At 41.3% G+C, this 23457-nt stretch overlaps 1 protein-coding gene across 1 annotated transcript; it reads left to right on the top strand.

The window, feature by feature from the left end:
- The first annotated feature begins 4868 nt into the window (after positions 1–4868).
- LOC307015017 (neurexophilin-1) lies at positions 4869–22770 on the top strand. The gene is made up of 2 exons (XM_079643349.1): positions 4869–5379; positions 18337–22770. The coding sequence occupies exons 1-2, from the start codon at positions 5323–5325 to the stop codon at positions 19108–19110; spliced, it is 831 nt and encodes a 276-aa protein (XP_079499475.1). The 5' UTR covers positions 4869–5322; the 3' UTR covers positions 19111–22770.
- Positions 22771–23457: the final 687 nt, after the last annotated feature.

Genomic DNA, 23457 nt, shown 5'->3' with positions numbered 1-23457 from the left:
GTGACAAGAGGTGAAAAGGTGAAAGCGGAAACGTCTTCATCCTCTGGGGGCCATGAATGTTTTTACAAAACAATTGCTCCGATTACTTTGTTATAAAGATGTATAAGTGTTTGAGCGACAGAGCGGCCAACAGTCCTCCCCCGCAGCCACACCACAATCGTAGCTTATAAGATTTAAAGAACATTTCGATAAAAACACAGTGTGTGACTAAGTCTCCTTGTTAAGGTCTGGAAGTAATCTACTCCTCTTCAAAAAGGAAAAAAAGAGGGAACATTTTAAAGCTGACAAGTCTCAAATGTGTGTCCCATCCCTCCTGCAGCTAAATCATTCCTTTGTGGTACATTTAAAGTTTACATTGGATCCCACGGCAAAGCTATGAGGGATGTAGGCCTACTCAATTTCTGAAAATGTTTTTAGTGGGAACAAAAGAGAGAACATATACATTGAGGCATTACATGTTTGCTGTATTTGTGCTGTACTGAAAGCACCCATATTCAAAACGTAATGACTAAACAGATGATAAGAAAATATTGGTGGTTATAGCAAAGAAAAGATTAAGAAAAAGTAATACTTCTTTTCTTTTTTGTCGACGGAGGAAATTATACATAAAGAGGAGGGGGATCTGTACAGGATTAATGGATTCTGAGTGTGTGGACCTTCCCAGAGCTGCAGATTTGATTCTCCTCCGTTCATCCGGACCTCTTTTCATCCCTCTCCTCATCCCCCGGCCCTCTATACTTCTAGTGCCAGTGACTGTCATCACTCCTACCATCCCTTCTGGCCATGTTCACTTATTGGGCTCAGTCCTCTTTTCAAAAAAGACATTGATTAGCAGAGGACACATTGATTGACTGCCATGTCACAGAGCAGCTCATGGAGATTCAATCAGTCCATTGTTAGCTTCAAGTGCCTACTATATTTATATCTCCGAGATCAAAGATTAAGACAGAGGAGGGGGTGGTGGAGGGAAAAAGCTGGGACATAGAAAGAGAAAGTAACTGCTTGTGTTAATCTGACATTTCTGTACAATAAAGTCCCCCTCCCCTGATATAACTGTGGTTTACAGATGGTGCATTACATCGGATTGAGTCACACTGCGACAAGATAGATTTGTTCCAGACTTGAAGCTTGAAACGATCTATAATGTCCTAAACAAGGAACACCAGACATAGACAGATATCTTACCTTTCGCTAATACGCTCCACACAATAGGGGGAAACAGTTACAGCAAAGAAAACACTGAACACTTTGTTCATGTTGACAGGCATCACTCTCACATGTTTGAAGGATGGTTATTGATTTGCATTCAGGAGTCTGCACACAGCCGGAGTGGCTCATTAACTCCAATGTGTTACCTTTGATTGTAGCATCCCCTAGTGGCTGCAAGAGCTCAGGATTAATCCTCACGCTTTTACTTACATGTGTAGTTCAGATTACATGTAACAAGCACAGCTGAATCACATGATCTGTATGTATTTGTTTATTTAATGGGGAGGTGCAACTTAATAAATATCAGTATAAAATACACGATGTATAAATGCAGACATTAGCAAAAGCGTAGTCCCCAGGCAGGTAACAAAATTAGAAAGTTAATTAGCCATGTGAAATCAATTTGCAAATATAAATAAAATATGCAGCATGATAAAAAATGCAAACAAAAAAATATACAGATTTATTAAAAAAATCTGTTTCATTACTCCCATGAAACGTGATCTTTTTAACAATAATATATGTATTTCCTTTTTTATATAAAGCACAGAACACAAAATCTCAGACAAAATATGACAAATAAGATAAGTAGGAAAGAATAAAATGTAAAAATAAAGGTAGAGGGCATTATATTGATCCCCTAACCTCACAACTCCCTACAAATGAGAGGAGTATCATCATATAATTCATTACAATATAAAAAAAAAAGAAAGATATTTTATGACTGACAACGATTTATCAAATATTACTGGTATCGTTTCATCCGGTTTTAAGATAGTAGTTTGTGGCATTTCTGCATGCATTTAAAGCATTTACAAATCCACACCATACAGTACACATTCCAGATATAGTGCCATGGCATGAACCCCTCTAAACCTTTTTTATTGAATCTACGTTCTTCAGAAGAAATATGCCCAGTTTCAGTGTCCAACTAAAACCTTAATCCGTACACTGTTTATTGTTTTCATTTAAAATAGTTTCTATTTTATTTTAACAACATCTGCATAGTTGAGGACTTGATGAAAGTATGTTGCTTAAAAGGTCAAACAATTGGTGATTTCACAGTGGGATAGTCCTGAGCCCTCTTGGACTGTAACGGAGAAATAACATGATCCCTAAGAAAGTAGTTGAATGTGTTTTCGGTGTATAATTCAGAATAACAAGGACACTTTCTTTAAAAGGGCATGCTGCTGTAAATTGTCCATGTACATTTGCAATGCTCTGAACACCACAACCTGATCTAAATACACTTCCTTTGTTTCGGGGCAGAACAATTGTCAATTAAAGATATATTACTTTATGGAAGCCCTGAGATGCAAGTGGAAAAAAAATACAATGATTATAATTTGTAATACATTATTTTCTCTATGTGTTCATGATTAAGAACAGCTATACTTAGTATTCAATCACTTTAATCAGGAAAGGCTGAAGTGCACCACTACCTCATGTAAAGACACTTAAGACATAGTTGTTTCCTCCAGGTGAGTTTTATATTCGACATGCACTTAATACTGTACACAAGAACATAAAGTGCTAGCAAGTTTTGTTAAATAAATATTACCTTTTTTAAATATAGGGTTTGTTTTAAACCCTGTATTTAAATAAAATTTAGAAATAGTATCACCAAATGGTTTTTTCTCCCACTTGCCTTTCATGGCTTCTGTAGGAGCTGGACAAATAAAGGCAGAACTATCTGTAGGCCTACCTATTGATGTAAAGATATGTTGGTGAACTGACCCTTTAATTGACCTCCATCGCCCATTTGTACCCCATCACTACTGAAGCTTGGCCTCCACCCTGGGGTGCAGAAGAGAGCAGAGACACTAGAGGGCAGCCAACACCCATGTATACATCCTGCAGCCCGGGTCCCTGACATCCCACCAGGATGTCTGTTGCCTGCAGCTTCTCATTCAAACTGAATTACACTGTGAAATAGGATTACGTGTCAAGCAATACAATGATTGAGCACAATTGTTGGGAGTTTGGCAGGAAAGCAGAATAAAAGAAAATATACAAACACACATTCCTATTTGTCACGCTGCTGTGAGACGTCTGTGGAACGACATTAAGATAAGTCGATCCTGTGTGTCAATTGATGGGTATCTTAGCATCCACACTGTTCTCTTTTTTCGTCAAGTGAGTAAAAAATAGCAGCCGCTTGTCTGGTTGTTCCCAAGAGAGAAAACAGACTGAGTTATGGCCCTATAATTATGTGCAGGAGGGAAAGTGTGTGTATGAATGAACGAGCCCCATTTTAAAAGGCGTTTTATTATGGCTGCTGTTTCTTCAGATTGTGGGCCGGGGAGCGGATCTCCCTTTATAGGTCTGCTGTTTCCTCTCCCAGAGAGCTCCCTGATACCCTTGGCAACTGAAGAGACTGGCTCGCATTATACAGAGACACATTTAGCTTCTGAAATAATGTAATAAAAAAGAAAAAAAAGAGAAGGAGAAAGAGAGAGAGAGAGATCAAGCAACCTCCTAAGTCGATGAGCTCATTCCCATCTTTCATCAACATCTCCTGCATCATAATGAGCAGGGAATCTGTATGTGTGCTCACAGTCAGATGGGTGGAAGAGAGCAGTCATCTTAAGGACTTCCCTGCAGCCAAACTCTTTGATATCTCAGTCGCTCTGGATCGGCAGGGCCTCATTTTCTCCGGTGACCCCCTCATCTCTGACCTTTGACTTCCAGGGGTCAGGTCCCTCAGTATTACGCCTGGCGAGCCAATTAACCCCAGAACTGAGATCAATTAACCCTTAAACAGTAGCGAAGGCAGATAACACCCACTGCATTATTAGCAGGTGCAGAAAAACCATCAGATCAAAGCATTTCAAATGGGCTGATCCAAGACAAATAGCACTGGTGGAAAACGTTTTGACCTGGTGACGGACAGATATATACGGACGGGGTCTTCTACTGGGAGATTGGAGAGAGATGCAGGGAAAGATGAGCAAAAAATCAGCGAGACGGAGCGAGCCAGAGAAGCCCATCTCTGAGTCTAATTAAGCAGAAATGGAGCCGTTGGGAGCCAGGGGAACTGCAAAGTGATACCTTGCATTTCACTCCATTAACCCACTCCTAATGAACTGTGCGTTATTGGGGAAAGTCTTTATCAATCACACCCCCCTGAGGTGTCGGTCACTGGTTCCTCTGTGCTCAGAGAGAATGTCAATACTCTTCAGAAGATCCCTCTCTGACCTGTGGGGAGGATAAACAATCATGCTTCAAGTGACAGCAGGCATTACCATATGACACACAAGTTATTTTTGTTGTGACAAGAACAGTGTGAAAACAGTCCCAGTCTTTCCCAATCAAGGATTTTCACCTACCCATGAGCTCGGTGATGAGAAATGCCCAAAATGTCGTCAGTGGATGATTATGGCAGGCTGTTGTAGAAAAACTGATGTTAAATATATTAGTTAGAGATTAGAAAATAGAGGCAGATGCACTGGGAAACAGATGGTAATTGTTGTGTGGCTACTGGTTATTCATTTTAATAGCTTTTTTTCCCTTTGATTGCATGCTAAATTAATTGAGGGGATAGGACTAGAGAAAGTGGCTGGCAGAGGAAAGGAAGGAGTTGCTGGATAGGTGGAGAGAGATAGAGATAAGGGAGGGGGAAATAGAGAGAACGGGGAGAGAGAGGGAGTGAGAGAGAGTAGAAACTGTTTAAACGTGTGTTAGCTCTTGCCAGTCTCAGCTGAGTTTCTGCAGGAGGCTATGCGCCTTCACTCCAGGATCTCCTCTGTTCCGATGACCAGATATGATCAACCCACTCCCCAGTCAAACCATTTTACTTTGAGCTGGGATCTCTTTATTTGTTTGCATGGATGATAACAGCCTCCCGCATATTCATGGATTTCTCATACCACAACTAATTTGACTATAAAAGAAAAGACAGAAAAGGGGGACTCAAAGTGGTTTCAGCGGTTTTTTTAGGTTTGTGGAAGCTGCAGTTTAGTCTGCCTTGGACATGGGACCGTGCGTCACCCGAGAGGAATCCGGTGCCGGAGAAAGAACATCTTCCTGAAGGAGGAAAAACCCGTGTGCGGGAGTTTTTCGTTTCATTTTTTTGCTACCGGGGAGGGGGAGCTGTGGGTTTTACGCGCCGGAATGATGCGTCCCAACCACGGCTTCATCCTGCTCCTTCTAAACGGAACAGCTTGCTTGGTAAGAGAACAGTGGGAGTGGGGGAAAGTCAAGCTGTAATATTTACGCATCTTGCTCCAAATTACATTTTATTTTACATGTCACACATTGCACCTGCGTCACGCGGTACTGTAAGGTGTCAGCATCCCAAAACTTATAAACTCGAAGGTATAGGCTACAATTGTGTGGAAACTGAAAGCTGAGATGCTGGTCAAAATGATACATTGCTAGAAGTGTTGGTCATTTGTGTTTTTTGCAGAGATTATTCTCGTCTGCGGTGCTCTGCTCGCTGATTCCAAGTGCATTTGCGGCGACATCTGTGTTTTATTTACTTCTAATTATGAAGTATACTAAATAACATTCACTTTGACCCGGCTCGGCTCAGGTACGGCGGGTGAACTATCACTATTCCCAGCGGACACTCGCAGCGTGCGGAGCATTGTGCCACACGCCGGTATCTACAATCAGTGTGCGTATTTCGAGACAGTTCTGCTAAACCCATCACTCAATCAGCATATTTAAGTCACTTTAAACTTTGTAACTGTACGTGAATACATATTTTTTACCGACATAATTACAATACAAGTACACCTAAATAAATTGCACCGTATGCATGCAGGTGTAATTTCCCACTTTAAGCCAAAGCAAGAAAAGAGCCAACTAAAACAATATACATGCACTGAGTTATCACAGCGTGCACCATACTGCAAACAAAATGTATATGTAAATTAGAGAAAGCTTTACTCTGCAGGTGTTCACTCACCTGGCATAAAACAACCAACTAACACCAGACACAGCACATTTTTGCAGATTTGTTTTTATATGAAATTAATTTACCTACCACAACGTTGTATGTTAATGGCCATGTGGTTATACATGTGTGGACATAGGAAATGCATAATCATACTGTGTGCACATTCCAATGTCTAAAGAAGGATACACTACCTCTTTTTGTAAAGTATTTATTCTGAGGACTCACCTTCTTAATTAAAGTATGATTAAATACAGAATGTATACTGTGAGTGGTGAGATAACTTTGAAACATCTCCTCAGAGTCTCTGAATTGTAATTGGACTATCTGATAAAAAATTAAGTATTTTTTTTAACCCAAGTGAAGCATGATAGCTTCCCTAAGGACCCCCACTGACCTATAACACCAGATGTGTAAACATGAACTGTTTCTGCAGTCTTAATGAACACATCCAGCATTACATAACCATACTATCACATTTGGATCGCCCACTCCTCTTTCATTTATGCTCACAGATGTATTAAAAAGCAGCCTTTAATGAGAAATCAGTTTTTGATTCACATGAGAAAACTTGAACAGTCGTCTGCTCGGAAACCCTTGGGCTGACTAACACAGGGCCCAGGAAATGAGCCAGCTCCAAAAGAAAGTGCAGTGGAAATATTCAAGTGAGGTTGAGTGCTTGTTTGATGCATCCGTTTGTCCCGGCATTCCTTCAAGGATGACCTTGTGATTCTCATATTAGCGTATTATTAAGGTGCTCACAGTGAAGTAATGGCCCTTTTAGTGATTGGAGGTCTGATAGACATGGCTTGTAAAATACTTAACACACAGATTTATTGAGTTTTGACCGATTTCTGAGAGAGAAGAGACCACCCTTTCACTTAAAATATGGAGGATGAATGCCTTTTCAGCCGTTGAATAACTAGATACAAGAGTGGGATAATAGGCTTAAACCTCAGCCTTGTGTTGTCTTGGTTCTATGAGCTGTAGGGCTATACAGCCTTTTATAACCAGAAAGTTCTGTGGCTAATGATAATGAAATTAATTGGTTTTTTTTTCTCCCACGCTAGACCATGTATCTATGAAAAACGTACATGACATCTCTCAGCAGGAGATTTTGGGTAATTCATTAGCCCCATGATATTGATCAATTATTGAGTAATTAATGAATAAAGTAACTTTTTATTATTCAAGAGAGTCGTGATTAATAATCGTATAAGCCTACTATGCATTAAAATTCGATTTGGATGCATTTCTATTGTAAAAGCACCGCAATTCTCAGAGAGGGTTCAGTTCTCCAGGGGCCTTTTCCAAATGACTTCGAATATAGACAAGTATTAAAAGGTGCCACTCTGGTTGTTGTTGATGTGATGAATGTGTTTCAAATGTTAATTATTGTTCGTATTTGAATGGAGGGGTTATGCATAATATAAACCATCTCAGTTGTATAATTGACTGCTTGAGAAATTATGTTTATTTTTGGAAGCGGTTAGAGTTATTTTCCTTCTGTGATGCTCGGCAAGCTGACTAGATTTGTCTCGGTGAGCTAAATTGCTGATATGCATATATCAGGAAAATAATCTGTGGAATATTTAGGGGGATAGTTTGAAATGTAATGTCCTCTCACTAGGACAGGACATTATTCAGTTGTTGGTTGAGCAGAGCCAAGATGTTCAAAAGAACTGCAATGATTATTTTCATTACGGAATTATCTGATTTTAAATTTCTTGATTCATCAATTCATCGTTTGGTCTAAAAAACTATTTAAAATTGAGAAAAAAGCTCATCAGTAAAGCACATTTAAGAAGCTGGAACCAACAAAAGTTTTGGAAATTCGCTTGAAAAATGTATTCAACATTGAGCCGAATATCATAATATCTTTTGCTTTCAAACGACCAATCGATTAATTGACGATTTGTTTCAGTTCTGTTATCTAAGTCACAGTCTGTTAGGACATAATCCTTCACTTATTAATGCAGAAAATTAATGAGCTCATGCAATACGCTGAGAAAATAGAGGTATCTATAGAGGTACAGACTGTTGATGAAGTTAATGAGCTGAAGTGAGACAAGGTATTGATAAAAGGTTAAAAAAGGAATGAGTTAAACATCTGCCTTATACGTTTATACACCTCATTGACAGTCCTCACAGATGTTTACTTCCCTTTGCACATAAACACATTGAATCCACATACAATTACAACTGTGGCTAAACCATGCACAGCGCAAGGTTGACAATCTGAATCCCCGGACAAGCCAGTAAAAACAGGGAGGGCAAAGGTCAACAATCTGAGTAATTAACAATAAAGAAATGAACTGTAACAGAACAGGGAGTCTGAGCAAGTGAACTGCAGAATCTTCCCTTCAAATCATTCCAAACACATTTCCTTTTATGTTCTCGATCATCGTGTCTCATCATTTCAAATAGCTAAAATGTTTCAAACATTTCACTCAGTCAATCCAAATTAGGAGCTAATATTGCGGTAAATGCACATGCACACCCACAAAAGAGCCAATAATTAAAGAAAACGACGTGCTGTAACCAACATGTGGTAGAGATCGCTGGGGATGCAGCCGCTCTTTCACACAATAATGTTCTGGAAAACATGAGCCTCAGGTAGTTTCTCTTTGGCCATGAGAGACAGGAAGGTTATATACTCCCTGTGATTGCTTTCAGTGCAGATGAGGACGCTGACCATCCTGCTTGAAAGCTGAGTGTCACCTCTGCAGCTCTACACAGAATGCGGATTGAATCTCTGTGAAGACATTTATATATATTCCAAGGTTTTTGTGCTTTAAATAATACAAAGTAATATGACACACATACGGATATAGTGCTGTTACAATGTGTTTTTAGTTTAAAAACTTTTACCATCACCCTTTATTTGACTTTGCCATCAGCAAGGAAACACACACTTTTTAACGTGTCAATTAAAACAAACAGTTCTTACACTAAATGCTTCACAAAGCCAAACACCAGGATTGTGATTAGGCTGTAGAGAGAGTAATGGGACACTTGAATCATAACAAAGCCCAACTAAGCAACAACTGAGACAACAAAAAGGCATACAAAACCAAGCAAAACTGCCTTGAGGTTGCTTGGAATTCCACAAGACAGCATCGTGCAGCAATGTACCATACAATGTGCAATCGTGAATATTTGTGTGTAAGATTAAAAAGCAGAGGCTGTCTGGCACTAATTCTAACCACATCAGACTCCAATCTCCATTTTTAAATGTCACAAAGCCTTAGGTTCATGCTTCTTAGATACTTTTACTCCTCACAGGTTCGCTAACCTTGTCCACCTACATACATCCCGGGCTGAGCAGAAACACCACCTTAATCCTGAGAAAACAAATGGAAGAAAAATCACTGTCTGATCAATTCTATATTGCATGCAGACACAAATGTGAGACAGCAGCAGTAGAGTGAATACAGATTTGTTTGTTTTGGGCATTCTTACTCTCTTGAATCTTCCTCTTTGCCATCACGGTTGCAATCTGCATGTCAGAGATCATAAGCTTCTACTCTCCACCTCACATCCCACACAGCTGCAGGAAACACAAACTCATTCATAATTGTATAATTTCCCTCGTAAGGGAGGGTTTGAGTGCAGAGCTACAGCGGAAACAGACAGAACAGTTTATTGTGCAGAGGATCTGTCCTGTACTTTTTCATCAGGTCATGAGTCATGACATCTTCCGATTTATATTGTGTATGATACAGCAACCACACTCATTCCCATTTGAAAAGCAGCAACAACTTAAAAATACAATTATTTAGATAAATCGCCTTTTTCAAGCAAACATTTTTCACATCCGCTACTTCCAGCTTCCCACAATATGAAGATTATGATAGCATATTTAAGTTTTGGACAGTAAATGGAACAACACAAGCAAAAAGAGCATTACAAATTTTAATAGATCAAATTAAATACCTGAATCAATCAAGTAAATAGTCATCAAACATTTTTGTATTGCATTCTTAGTCATAGCCATAACCATTTTACAAGTTCTACCAAGGCCACAGTTTTCTGAGTCCATAAACTGCACAATGTTCAGTTTATACATTATTTTTACACTCATCTCCAGCCATGAACTTTATGAATGCCCATGGCTAGGACCTTATTGTGAGTCTAAATGTATTAAAGTAGACGGCTTGTTCAGGTAATTGCATGATTGTTGTTTTTGTCCTTTCATTTCATGTTTTCTTCAAGCCTCACAGACCTTGTGGCTTTTTTGGCTCTGCCAGCTCATCTGGTGTAATTCTTACTTTATGTTTTTCACAAACTTTTAGATCCATATGTATTGTTAAAAAAATAAATAAAATAAACAATGAGCATGACAAAAATAATAATAAAAGAACAACGAAGAAGCTATAAATGAGAAGGGGTGCTGGGGTTATGACCTATGTTGTTTCCTGCCTGTGGTGTAAACAGCTTGAGTTATGCACAACCACAGCAAGAGTGACCCCAGAGGTGCACCCCTTCCCTTCTGACCACCCATCGAGGAAGCCAGCAGCCAGTCCTCCCCCCCCTCCACCCTTTCCTCCTCCCACCTCAGGCTCCCAGCGGCCACACAGCAGAGACAGACAGGGAGAGACTGAGAGAGACGGACAGAGAAAAAGCACACTCCCTGACACACTGACAGCCCTTCATGGTAAAGCGCAGAGCTGTCCTGAGACAGAATACGTTGTCTGCTCAAAACCAGCACAATTTAATGTGGCATTTCTCTCTGGGAGGATGCCGGGGAGACAGAGCAGATCCAGGAAGAATATCTGTGGGCTTGTCTGCCTGTTGGAGTACTGTAAGGTGGATTACAGTGCAACGCTTAAAGAAAAATTACTCATAGCCTTGGGTAGATTGAGTGGGTGTAACTCCCAGAGGATACAGATAAAGATGCGCTTGACTTTCACATGGAGGAATAACTAAGGATGGGAAAATCCATAAGAGACCTTTTAATTTCAGAGAGCTTCGGCTGGAACTGACAATAGTAAAAGTTGTTTTAGTGCGTTGTGAAAGTGTTATGGAAAGTGTCAATATAGAATGCATTTTCGCCCTTTCAAGTAGGCATCTAAACAATATTAGAAAAGACGATGTGGGACCAGGGGACGTGGGTTTATTTGAAGGGGGAACATAAGGCTGTCAGTGCAGTTTAACGATGAAGGAAACTGAAGCTGGATACTACAGCACAAATAGATACTACAGCAGAATGAGACCGGAGCAAAAGCCGATTTATATTCTCACACTATATGTAAACAGTGTGTTCTGCATGAATGAACATTTAGTGTGCAGGTTACCAGTGTGCAGCCCGGTGATGGTACAATGATTTTCAGGGTCAGCGTGGTGCACATGTCCAGACAAGACCTGCTGAGGGTCTTTACTGGGGTTTCCAATTAAAATAGCACACAGCCACAGGGATCTGGGAATTTGGCTGAGCTTGAAAGAAGAGTGTTTCAACTATAATAAATGGATAATAGGAACAGTTTTTGGAGAGTATACACTGATCTCTAAATTGAGAATGTTTCGCTGTGAAACATATATGACAGCAAAGACAAGCAATTATTTTACCCTTTGTTTGTCCAGTTTAAGCGGTCAATGCACCACTTCCCAGTTACACTGTTGGGAGCTGTAGTGTTTCATATTTTAGAAAGGTGTTGACGTTTGCTGACCCAACGTAAAATTAGATCTAAGTTTATTAAAAAGTGACACATCTACAAAGTATTCTGAGCCATTGCCACTGTAGTTTGGTTAACTATAACTGCCTGGCTAGGGTTAAGGAAGTATTGGTGAAAAGAAACCTTTACTCATGGTATGAGACAGATAACAGTATGCAATGTCAAAGCCAACGTGTCTTTGTATGTTCAGACATCAACAGGAGTCACATTTGTAGAAGAATAACAACAAAATGTTTGCTACTGGACGTTAACAAATATCGTATTTATGTTATTCTTTTTACTGCTAGAGGTCACTTGTCACTTCACACATAGGTTGTTTTAAGAGTCAGCACAATGTCCCTCCCTTTGGTGATGTTCTAATGCAGTTGAGATAGACTGCAGTTCACACCTGTTGTGAGGATGCGTGTCAAATGTTTCACAAGTAAGCACTCATGATCAGATTTCACTTCCCGTCTCACATTTGCCGTTATGCGCTGAAGACTGCCGCTAAACAGAAAAAAGTTCGACTTCAGCTAAAGAAGCAGATGCAGTGCCAGATTTGTGCTTCGCTGTTGTCTGGGTGTGGTATGTTGTAGCCTTATACGCATGCAGCCTGCAACACTGACAATCAGAGTAGTAATGCATTTGTGTTCACCATAATGTACACACATCTGGCCCACCTGGGCAACCACATCTGTATTTAAAGCTTTTCACTCACAGACTTTTTCTGCTACTGTGTGTCTGGAGCCTGTTCATATATTTACACACACTATCAGGGGGGAGCTTAACAGTTAAATTATTTTGTGTTGAGTTGACCTTTACAAAATGGATTTGCTTTTCAGTTTTGGATTGAAACGAATAACTGTTTAGGTATTTGTGATTTTAATCTCCTGGGTACTATATTCAGAATCGTACTGAAAGACTGCAGCACTAAGTCAGACAACAAGACGCTTTTTATACCTGAACCTCCCTGCAAGTGCAGATTCTTTCCAGCTTTTACCAGACAGGTGTGAATTCTGTAACACCGCTTTAATCAGCTCTGCCCTATCGAGGCTTCTCTCCCTGGGGACACACTGGCGAGAAACAGTCCCCTGTCCACCCTCCTTGCACCGCCAGTTTGTCAATATCTTATAATGTAAAAAATGTAATAGCCAATTCAGAGCCTGTTTCTCTCTGAGCATACAAAATGAGCCTAAACCCCACTGGGACCACAGAACTAAACCTATCCAAAATGAGCCGCGGAGAGGTTGGAAGATGCAGTAAGAAAGATTAGATCGGGAAAAGAGTTTGGAATAAAAACATTCAGAGTAGTTAGTTTGTTCGCCCACTGCAGATCTAATCTTCAGTGACCCCCAAGAAGCAGGAGTAAATTATTCATTAAGAGTCAAATGGCTTGTTTCTTGTGAAATTACCTTTCTCTCCCTCACCTCTTCTTAGGATCTACACTAGCCAGAAGAATAATTAGTTATAAAGGCAAAGACATTTTCAGACTTTAATCACGTTACAGAGAAGGCTCCTGCAGTGAGTATATTAGATCTGGAGACGGGGAAAGCAGACAGAGGAAAAAAAGAATAAAGCGTTGACGAACACTTAAGAAATCTGAGCTGCCTGGGTCTTTAATTAAAAATTCATGTCATATTAGAGATGAAGATTTCAACTCAACAGTCAGAGGAAAATGGAGTGGTTATTGAACTTGTCAGCTCCCCAGGACACGCGCATGCTTTCGGCCCTGCTGGGTGTCTCTACAGGAAGATCTCTGTATCAATCAATCCATTTTTTTCAATCCAAATCATGCATCCATAAAAATACAATTTCAAAGTCATAACTGTAGGTTACCGTAAGCAACTGCAGGGTATGTCTGCTTGTTTGGACAGAGATAGGAAGAAAACATTTAGAAACAAAAAGAAACATTTAGATTCCTTGCTCAAATTGATGTTATGAAACACAACGATGCAAAATATTGTTAAAGGTAAAGTCAAAATTATATTTAAACCTGCAAAAGCTGACTTTTTTTCCACCTGGGGGCAGCAGAAGCTAGTTGTGACTACGATTGTATATTATCACCTTTTAAATTCATATCGAGTTTTATTCCTACATATTCAGCATAATTAAGTACTCCGTATAGGTGTTAGTAAGATATCTGCACCGCTAATTGATCTCTAACGTAACTTAAGTGGTCTAAATGTTAAAACTGAAGTAGGAGTCTCAATCGGAAGAATATCCTTTGCTAGACACACTGGTTTGGTGTCAGTCCCAAGCTTCTGTGTAAGTTATGGCACAGATTCCAGTTAAGTGGCTCCCTGATCTCGCTGCTGCATTAAAACTATAGTGTGCTTCTGGGGGAAGGGGTTAAAATGGTGTACCTGTCACTGTAACAGGCTGATTATTGCCTGTGAAGCTGGCAGGCTTGTGAGGATCACTTCCCTCCGCACACTCCCTGCTGGGAGAGAGGCCTGGGGCCTGTGCTCAGTGAGGCTGAATGACTCACAATTACCACAGCGACAGAGCCTGCAGCCACCTCCCATCCTCTCCAGCCGTTTCACTGACTCACTTAGCGCACATGACAAATGACAAAATCACCCGAACCTCCGCCCCCTCACTAAGACCTGATTGCCCATCGCCCACACTTTGCCTACAGTACTTAAATCTGGGATACATCTTGCCAAGTTTCATGAAACAAAACAAACTTGGTCTGAAAATAACTTCTTCAGGCCTTTCAAACAGCTTTTGAATGTGGTTGACATTTCTGAGCTAGGAAACAGTAAACCTTTGACATTAAAAGCTGCAGCCCTGAAAATATTCATCTTGTCACTTGACAAACTTATTTAATGTTACAACACAAGTCATTGAAAGAAGTAGATATTACTTGGGGTGCATCATCAAAGGGTGACTTCTTGGAAAAAAGTGCTTCACTGTTAACCAAACAATGTTGCCTTACGCTTGCTAAAAAGTATGAATATTCCACTAAAGTGGAGTAATGCATTCATCTTCAAGCACTGCGAAAACAACAGGGAACTCAGGGGTGTTCCTCCAACATTTCAACTTGCTTACACTGCATAAGCCAAAGTTGGATGCGTGCTGATAGTTAAATCTTACACCTCATATACTCTGCTAGTTAAATGCAGAGCGGCAAGAGAATTGGAGTAGTAGGCAGTTTTTCAGAATGGAGTGTAAAATAGTGATTGTTATAATATTTAACGATGAAAAATATGTTCTGTGCTGCAGTATAACGCGTGACCTCTGCAACCGTAAAGACGCATTGTTCAGCAAATCTCCTAGAGTTTGAAAACATGCAAAGACTATATGTAAAAAACGATGCTATAGAACATTTAAAGATTAAGAAATTAAACCACAATTGCATTTGAAGACATGGTTGTGTGGACAGTCACACGGCATGTGTTCTCACACTGGAGTAGTAATTGCAGCTCTTGCTCGGTGCTTTCTTTTCTTTTTTAGAGCTCATTTTAACATTTGTCTTTGACAATGATGCTGCACACTGAATCTGACACCTCTAGCAGTGCCAGACACTTAAGTCTACTGTTCAACAATAGCACAATGCTCTCTTCATCTCTCCTCCTGCAGCCTGTCCTCTCAGGCTTTTTAATGAAGACTGCAAGAGAGGGAGGGATGCCTTGCTCAATTTAAAGGTTACTGTACAGCAAAGCATGCTGCAATATGTTTTTGCTCAGATATGAGTGTTGGCGCCATCTGAGAGTCGCTCTAGACAAGCAGCAGTGTTGCCAAAATGATCTGGATCTTAAAAGCAAGGGGCAGTTTTATAGAAATCAAGAGCAACATCTTTTTCAAGAAACCCTAAAGGGCAATTTTTTAAGACACCGCAGGAGATCTCAAGCGCTATCTTGGGAGGCAGGCGAGTGTTACCCTCTGTGCCCAGCAGCCACCAGCTCATTGAAGAACAGAAATCAAACACCCGCTTGTCCTTCAATAGGAGCCGTGGGGAATGATGTATTTGTCATCAAAGTCATCCTGCCTGCCCTTAACTGCCCCTCTGAAAAAACAAAGACACATCTGAAAATATTAAAATCAATATGTCTTCAGCACCTCAACATTGTTGTTCATTATGAATGTGTTTGATTCTCGAAGAAGCTATCAGAACTATCGGATTCAAGAGGAAGGAGTCCTTGTCAAGACAGTTATCGCCCCCTGTGGAGAGGCTGAATGATGTGAGCGGCAGTGTAGCGTAGCAGCAGACAGGTAACTGGAGCAGAGGACGTCTGGCCTCTAACACCCAAGTGGTAATCGGGCCAGATAAGAGGAAGAGGGGAGTCCTCTCATCGGAGTCCCAACACCAGACCACAACCACATCAGCGGGAATCCTTGCAAGGCAGTTGAAATGCGATACGCGTTGTTATGAAAGGAAATACATGTTTTAAAAGGGACGGAAAATCAATATCTCTGACTGACTCAGAGCAAATCTGGGCGAGCTCAAAAAACCTGCATAAAATGGAATAAAAATGAGTCTGACTTAATAATTCTGACTAAGCCTGTATAAGGAAGCCCTGGCAGTCAAGACAGTAGATGGATCAGAGAACAGACATGCATGCATGCATTATGCATCGTTGTGAAATCTCTCCGGGTAGAGCACACATTCACAAACTTATCCTGCATTTGCATCACTTATTGTTCGTGTACAAGTTGCAACACCAAATTCACAAACGACGTGTGGGTGAGCTCTCCACTGCCAAAGGACAAAAATGCTGGTGACTTGAATGACACATCAGATAGAAGCTACCTGTTAACAGATCATTACCGTTAAATAATTATCAAATACTTTGCTCTCACATTCACACAATGCTACTGCTGAGCACAGCAGCACTTCCTTATCTCCTTCACTCCTCTTCTCCTCCCCTCAGCTGATGTTAACATCTGACAGCTTTGTGTGTGTGCCGATGTAGATCTTTTTATTTAATTAAAACACTGGAGGTCTTAATTGGAAATAACACTTTATTCTTGGGCCCCACCCGCTTGCCCAGCTCCCTTTCCTCAAACTCTTTGATCCTCCAACCAAATCTTTCGAGGCAATAATAGTTTCCCCTGTTCTCAGACTCACACATGTGCTTAAGAAGCAAAGAGCTCACTTTGAAACAGGAAACACAGCCTAGTGTTCTCTTGGAGTTTCAGTGTATAAGAATTTTGAATTTCTTTCCAATTAGATTTTCTTCAAGTGACCTTATCTGAATTAGTTTGAGGTAAAATGAGCTAAAACATGATGATATCACCTTAGAGCAGGGGTTCCCAACCTTTTTTCCCAAGAGCCCCCCCAAATAACTTCTGTTGGAAGTTGCGCCCCCCCCCCCACACATAAGGGGGGGCGCAACAGCGGTAATTAAAGTTTCAAAGTCTCAAAAAAGCTACAACTACTGTCACAAACTGGATGAATGTGAAGTATTTTGTTAAAGGAGGATGAAAGCGTAATTAAGGAGCACTATTGGAGTGACTTTGATAGTTATTGGACTCAGGATTCATTCATTTGGATTCCCGCTGTATGAAGAAATTAAAGGACGGCGCAAGTGAAAACAATTCACAAATGGATTAAACTGTTTAAAAAACATGCTCAAAGTAAGCCGGATTTTGCCGATGTGTTTATGTGGATGCAAAAGACGTAAATAATCTACAAAATGGAGGAGACCGATCTGACCGGAGCAACTGTGACAAATAATCCAACTGAAACCGGTATGGACAATGACTATGTTTTAAAAATTCGCTTATCCAGAAAAGCCCGGTTTGGACACTTTACGGGCAGAAGAAACATTTCTATTAAAGAAAGAATTATACATTTCTGTGTTTGTATGCCTATAATAGCTACTAACTTCACTAAACATTTTTTTTTTTTTTTAAAAGTCTAAATATCATATTTGGCCTCAAATCATCTGAGGCCTGGCCCTGCGATCTTTGGCCCCCAGGTTGGGAACCACTGCCTTAGAGGATGCAGAAGGTAGTTCTTAAAATGAATGCTGCTCTTTGTGGTGCATCCAGACACTTTCTAAGTGCATAAATCAACCTCAAGACCTTTGCTGTCAGAGAAATAACTCTTGAAAGTGTTTCTTAATGACAGAGCTTTATTGTTTTATAGGATTATAGACTTTGTAGAAAATTGTCCACTTTCACAAATATTGATTTAACTGCCCGAGACCACAGGAGTAACACACTTGATGTGAATTCAGTTTTAGTGTGGATTTTCTCTTTAAATCTGTTCTCTGATCCCTCTGGCCTCAAGTAGCTCGAAGGAGGCATATGAGCCCATTACTGGAGAGCTTAGGGAATTACATCGGCTCTGCGAAAACTAGACATAAAGGAGAATTTTCTCTCACGGCCAGGGTAAACAAAAGAATGTAATAATAGCAATACCTGCGAAATTTCAAGCTTTTATTTATATATATAACATTGATAGAATGTCATGGCGACTACCACTAGAGGTGTGAGCGGTAAATTAAGTATCGATTAAACCTTTAATTTGTTTTCCGTACACTTTTCTTTCTACCTTGCTGATAACTGTGTACTTTCTTTCTCTATTTTCTTCTTCCACCCCCCACCCCCACCTCCTCTCTCTAGGTGGCCCTGGGTCACGAAGACGACTCTTCAAGCACCAAGAGCTCTTCAGACGACTCCTCCAAGACGGTGGGCCTCCTGAGTGGGCAGGCCCCCCTGTCGCCCCTGAGCCGCTGGATGCTCCAGAGTAAGAGCAGAGCTGCTAACACCACCTCCCTGGAGCTGCCCTACCGCACCCCCATCCCTTTCTCCAAGCAGGAGTTTTCTAAACAGGAATTCTGGGAGATGTTGGGGAGCGACCTGCTCAAACCTGACTCCTCCAGCTCCAGGGTCAAACGTCGGCCCATCGTTAAGACCGGGAAGTTCAAGAAGATGTTTGGCTGGGGAGACTTCTATTCCAATATCAAGACGGTGAGGCTTAACCTGCTAATCACCGGCAAGATCGTGGACCACGGTAACGGCACGTTCAGCGTCTACTTCCGTCACAACTCCACGGGCCAGGGCAACATCTCAGTCAGCCTGGTGCCACCTGTCAAGGCGGTGGAGTTTGACCTGGAGCGCCAGAGCGTAGTCTACCCCAAGGACTCAAAGATCTTCAACTGCCGTGTGGACTATGAAAAGGTGGATCGCAGCAAGCGCACCTCGCTGTGCAACTACGACCCGTCCAAGACCTGCTTTCAGGAGCAGATTCAGAGCCACGTGTCCTGGATTTGCTCCAAGCCTTTCAAGGTCATCTGTATCTACATTTCCTTCTACAGTACGGACTACCGCCTGGTCCAAAAAGTCTGCCCGGACTATAACTATCACAATGAGATGCCCTACCTGCCCTCGGGCTAGAAGACTCTCAGGGGGGAGGAGAGGTGGGAGGGGAGAGGTACAAGGGGGTGAGTAGGAGTGACTGCAAAAACGAGGAGGAAACCGGGGCTGTGAATCGTCCTCAATGCCATTGTGGCAGCAAGACACCTTAAAAAAAGCTCTGAATATTGTAAGATGTATTTAACATATATGCAAAACAAAAAGTACAGTATGCAGATAATGAGGACATTTGGAATGTGGAAGGGCAGCATTCATTAACTGGACTGGTATCGAAAATCAAACGCGCACTTTCTTACCTCTTTCCAGTTTCTAAATGCCAACTTGTCTCTCGCCAGCTAATTCTCTCTCCCATGAAGTCATTGGTGAATGTTGTCTGAATGTCCTTTCAATCACCCTTTACTACATTGCTCTTCTGCAAAGTCACAAGGCAGCATTTCCAGAGAACACTTGCATATAAATCCTTTGATATGATTCACTGGAGAGTTGTATACAAATGCAGACTTTATGACAAACACCATACAGTGTTTATCATCGCACACTGTAAATGATTTAAAACCAGAGGGAACACACAGAGTTGTATTTCAGATGAATGTAAAGCGTAAGCACCCACTGGATCATTGCGGTGACACAATAGAACATATTTTTAAAGGGCATATTTTTTTGTGACATTTAAGTCCGTCCCAAAAAAAGTTCTTATTCTTACCCATTTCCTCATCCGACTGTCCCCATCCCACCATCCCACCATCCCATTGTCAATGCAGGGTTTTTGTTTGCAGTCCGCCAAACGTAATCACAATATATCTCTCAATGCCACCTCCATTTCAATAAAGGAGGGAAAAGAAGGAGGGAGAGAAAAATAATAAAAATGTGCCAGAAAAAGCAATTGCTCAACAAAGATCCAGGGCCAGGGCTTAAGACAAGTTCAGAGCGAGGAAAATAACTAGATTCTGCTTAGAGATAGAATTGGCCCTCTACACTTAAGAGAGAGACGGGGGTGGGGAGTGAGAGAGGGAGAGATTCAGTGAGCTGTTTTAATTAAAGTGGAGAAGAAGACTTGGAGTATGCATCTCCTTCTATTGTCCCCTCTGTAAGAAAAAGATTACATTTTGTTGTCGTCAGGATTCTTGATTTCACGCCTTGATAACTTTGACTGTGTAAGGCAGATTGCTCTCTCCCGACAAATTCTGTGTTCTCTAAAGTCTGCCTGTTATCTTGAATAAATGAAAATATTATCATAATAATTACCTATAATTTAATCTCCTTTAGAAGTAATTAAGGTTTCAATGAGAGGGCGAAATGTATTCCTAAAAATCAAGTCAGCGAGTAGGAGGATAGGAAGAGGTTCATGGGGATAGTTGTGTTTTTGTGTGGAGCCGACCCAGAGTTAACCGCTCACATTAAGATGAATGACCACTGGCTGGCTCATGTTGCCCTCATAGACAGTATCAGTGGAAAGAAGTGCGAGGAATTATGTAGCCTGACTTGTTGTTGGTGAGAGGCCACAGTGACTTTTGTGGTGAACAGTCACAAGACAGGTGTGAAGAGTCATTAACCAGTGACATCAGGAGACGTGTTTGATGCTAACGTGCTGTGATGTCAGGGATTTAGCTAAGAGCAAGCTTGGCGGGGACTGTGCAGCCGTGTCTCAGGTGGATCGCTCGGCAGTGAGCGGTCACCATGAAGCCGTCCTCCTGTGGGGGGTGGTGTAAGGCCAGATATAATTGCGTTGCCTCGGCTGTTCTGTGTGAAATAAAGGAGCAAGACTAGGAGGAAAAACACAGTCACAGGGCTAAAGATAGAAAAACAAAGACCTGTAAATCTGCACATCAAAGCTCTGCGATCCTTAATTCACTTTGAAAGACGGGGGGTAGCTCCTCTCCATATGCGACTTAATCAACTTGTGGCCCAGAGCAAATGGAAGCAGTGCATGAGTCAGTCTGCAGGGGACAGACAGCTACACCACCCGCAGCAATGATAAATGCTTTTCATCTGGCTAAAGCAAACCTCTGTCTCCTCTTGCGTGTGATTGTTTTATTGAAACAGATTTTTCAAATATCAACCTAAAAATTACGCTGCTTTGCCATATGTATCGAGGATAACTTATTTTCTGTCCGACTACACTTCTTTTTGATGTATCACAAATATGTTTCTCTTCAAACTATGCTGAGGTCCACTTTCAAACAAGGTCGAGAGAGATAAATGGGTCGGACAAACACCAGACTTTTACCCAGGAGAACGCTCTTTGTTTCCTGGATCAAATCTAAAGTCAAGGTTGACATTTGTACTTCTCTAACGTTAGTAGCAAACATACATATTTTAAGCTTAACGATTACATTTCTCACAGTTTTGTTGCGTTTTTGTTGAAACCCACAACCCTCCCTCGAAATATAATTGAGTAAGCACTTATGTTGCACAGGACCGTATTATATATTCAACAATGTTGCCTATATACACCGATATATGTTGACATGTGTCTCAATATAAATAATGTGAGTGGAATTTCCTAAAAAGGGGACCACCACTGAGAGTGCCAACTAGGAGAAAGCTTGTAAGGACTACTTCTTATTCCGACCACATCACAGTAATGCAGCATTAATATTTAAAGCATACATAAAGAGTCCCAGCGGAACATGCAATATAGATGTAAGTCCTGTCTGCTGATGAGATACAAGGCTTGTAAAATGCACATCAACCAGCATGAATGAACCACTGCCTCTTGCTCTGTTCATTCATTTCCTCATCCTCCATCTCTCTGCCCCTGTCCACATGTTTCTCAGCCATATGTCCTCCTGCAGAGTTCACGCTGTTGTCTCCCTGTGTGTGACCCGGCTGACTGCCCTCAGCCTCCATGCCCTCTCTACCTTGCTTACCCTGGTGTTGAACCCTGCGGAGGGTAGTTCCCCATTGCTGCTCCTCCCGGCCCCCTGAGCACAGCGCTGAGCTGAGCTGGCTAATCCCTGTGAGCTTAATGCCGAGCTAACAGAACATCAACAGCGAGAACATTCCTCCCTCCTTTTGTATTTATCTATTCCTCTCTATATCTGTATCCCATCAAACAATTGTGCGTTCACGCATAGTCTTAAGATGTGCTGGTTTAGGTATTTTCCTCTCCCCTGTTCAAAGCATCCTACATAAGCCCCTGGATTGTGAGGACATGAAATCTCCTTGAGAGAATGCCAATGGAGTGCCCGACACAGATACGCCTCAGTAACCTCAATACTTCTCTCCCCGCCTCCCGCAGGGCGTCCGGAGAGAAGCTGGATACTCACACATGTTGGAATCAAAGCTGGGCAACATGAGCCCACAGCAGTGAACTTGTGAAGAAAAAAAGGACACATGTTGGGCTACATGCTGGTAGCAAGCCACTCACACGTTCCTTACTCGTCGTCTCAGATTCAGAGCAATACACTGAGACTCCAACCTCTCCGCCTCTCTGGGGCGAACTAAGGAAGGCTGCTGGACTAAGTTTAGGAGACGATCATGTTGCTGTTGGATGGACGGTGTTAGCCATCTAATGCCAACAGACATGTGGATATTTGGCCTTAGAGACTGCAACACCAGTCCCCTCAGCAAAGCATAGTAACAAAACCTGACCTTTCGAAAATATAAATATACATATAAATATATATATATATAAAAGCTAAGAGTCCTCAGATCTGAATAAAGTTGTATTTAAATGTGGGTCATGCAGTGGAGGTTTGTCTGTTTAATCTTTTTTGTTCCTCATGGTTTTCTTTCATGTCATGTGGATGATATACTGTATGGATGATATGATGGCATTTACTGTGCTTTTCAACAGTCAAAAAATTAATAAAGTACACAGAAGTACTTGAATCACTTCAGTCTTATATCTGGTTGTGCTTTATGTGTAGGAAGAGAATGCCAACAATGCTGAAGTCTCTTTTTATCCTCATATTTGCATACCCATACTGTGTGCCAATGGCAACAAAATATGTGATAATTTCTTTTTTGCTGCGGGCTGTTGCAGATATACATTCAGAGTGAGAAACAGAAGAAGAACAAGGAGCAGAGAGGAAAATGGGGTTGAAAGGGAGAGGGAGGAAATGTTTCAACTGGAATGATTCATGAACACAACACCATCCACTAATTAGCCTCCTTTTTTCTCCATATTTTCCCTTTTCTCCCCACTTCTCTCACTCTTCTTTGTTGTGCATTTTTACGTTCCCTGCTCATTTTAAGACGTAATTGACATTAAATTAATTATCTTCTTAATTACATCTTGAAAACTGTTAACGAGGGGACGGGTTGAAAAATTCAGCTCACAACAAGATCGATTAAGGCATGGCTGGAGGCAAAGCCAAGCCCTCCACCCCTCCTCTACGCCCCCCTGTTCCCATAAAAGTGCTG

Source organism: Notothenia rossii, assembly GCF_949606895.1.
Source record: "Notothenia rossii genome assembly, chromosome: 8".
Taxonomy (NCBI): domain Eukaryota; kingdom Metazoa; phylum Chordata; class Actinopteri; order Perciformes; family Nototheniidae; genus Notothenia; species Notothenia rossii.
Note: the sequence above shows the minus strand (reverse complement) of the source record. Positions and strands in the feature narration are given on the sequence as shown.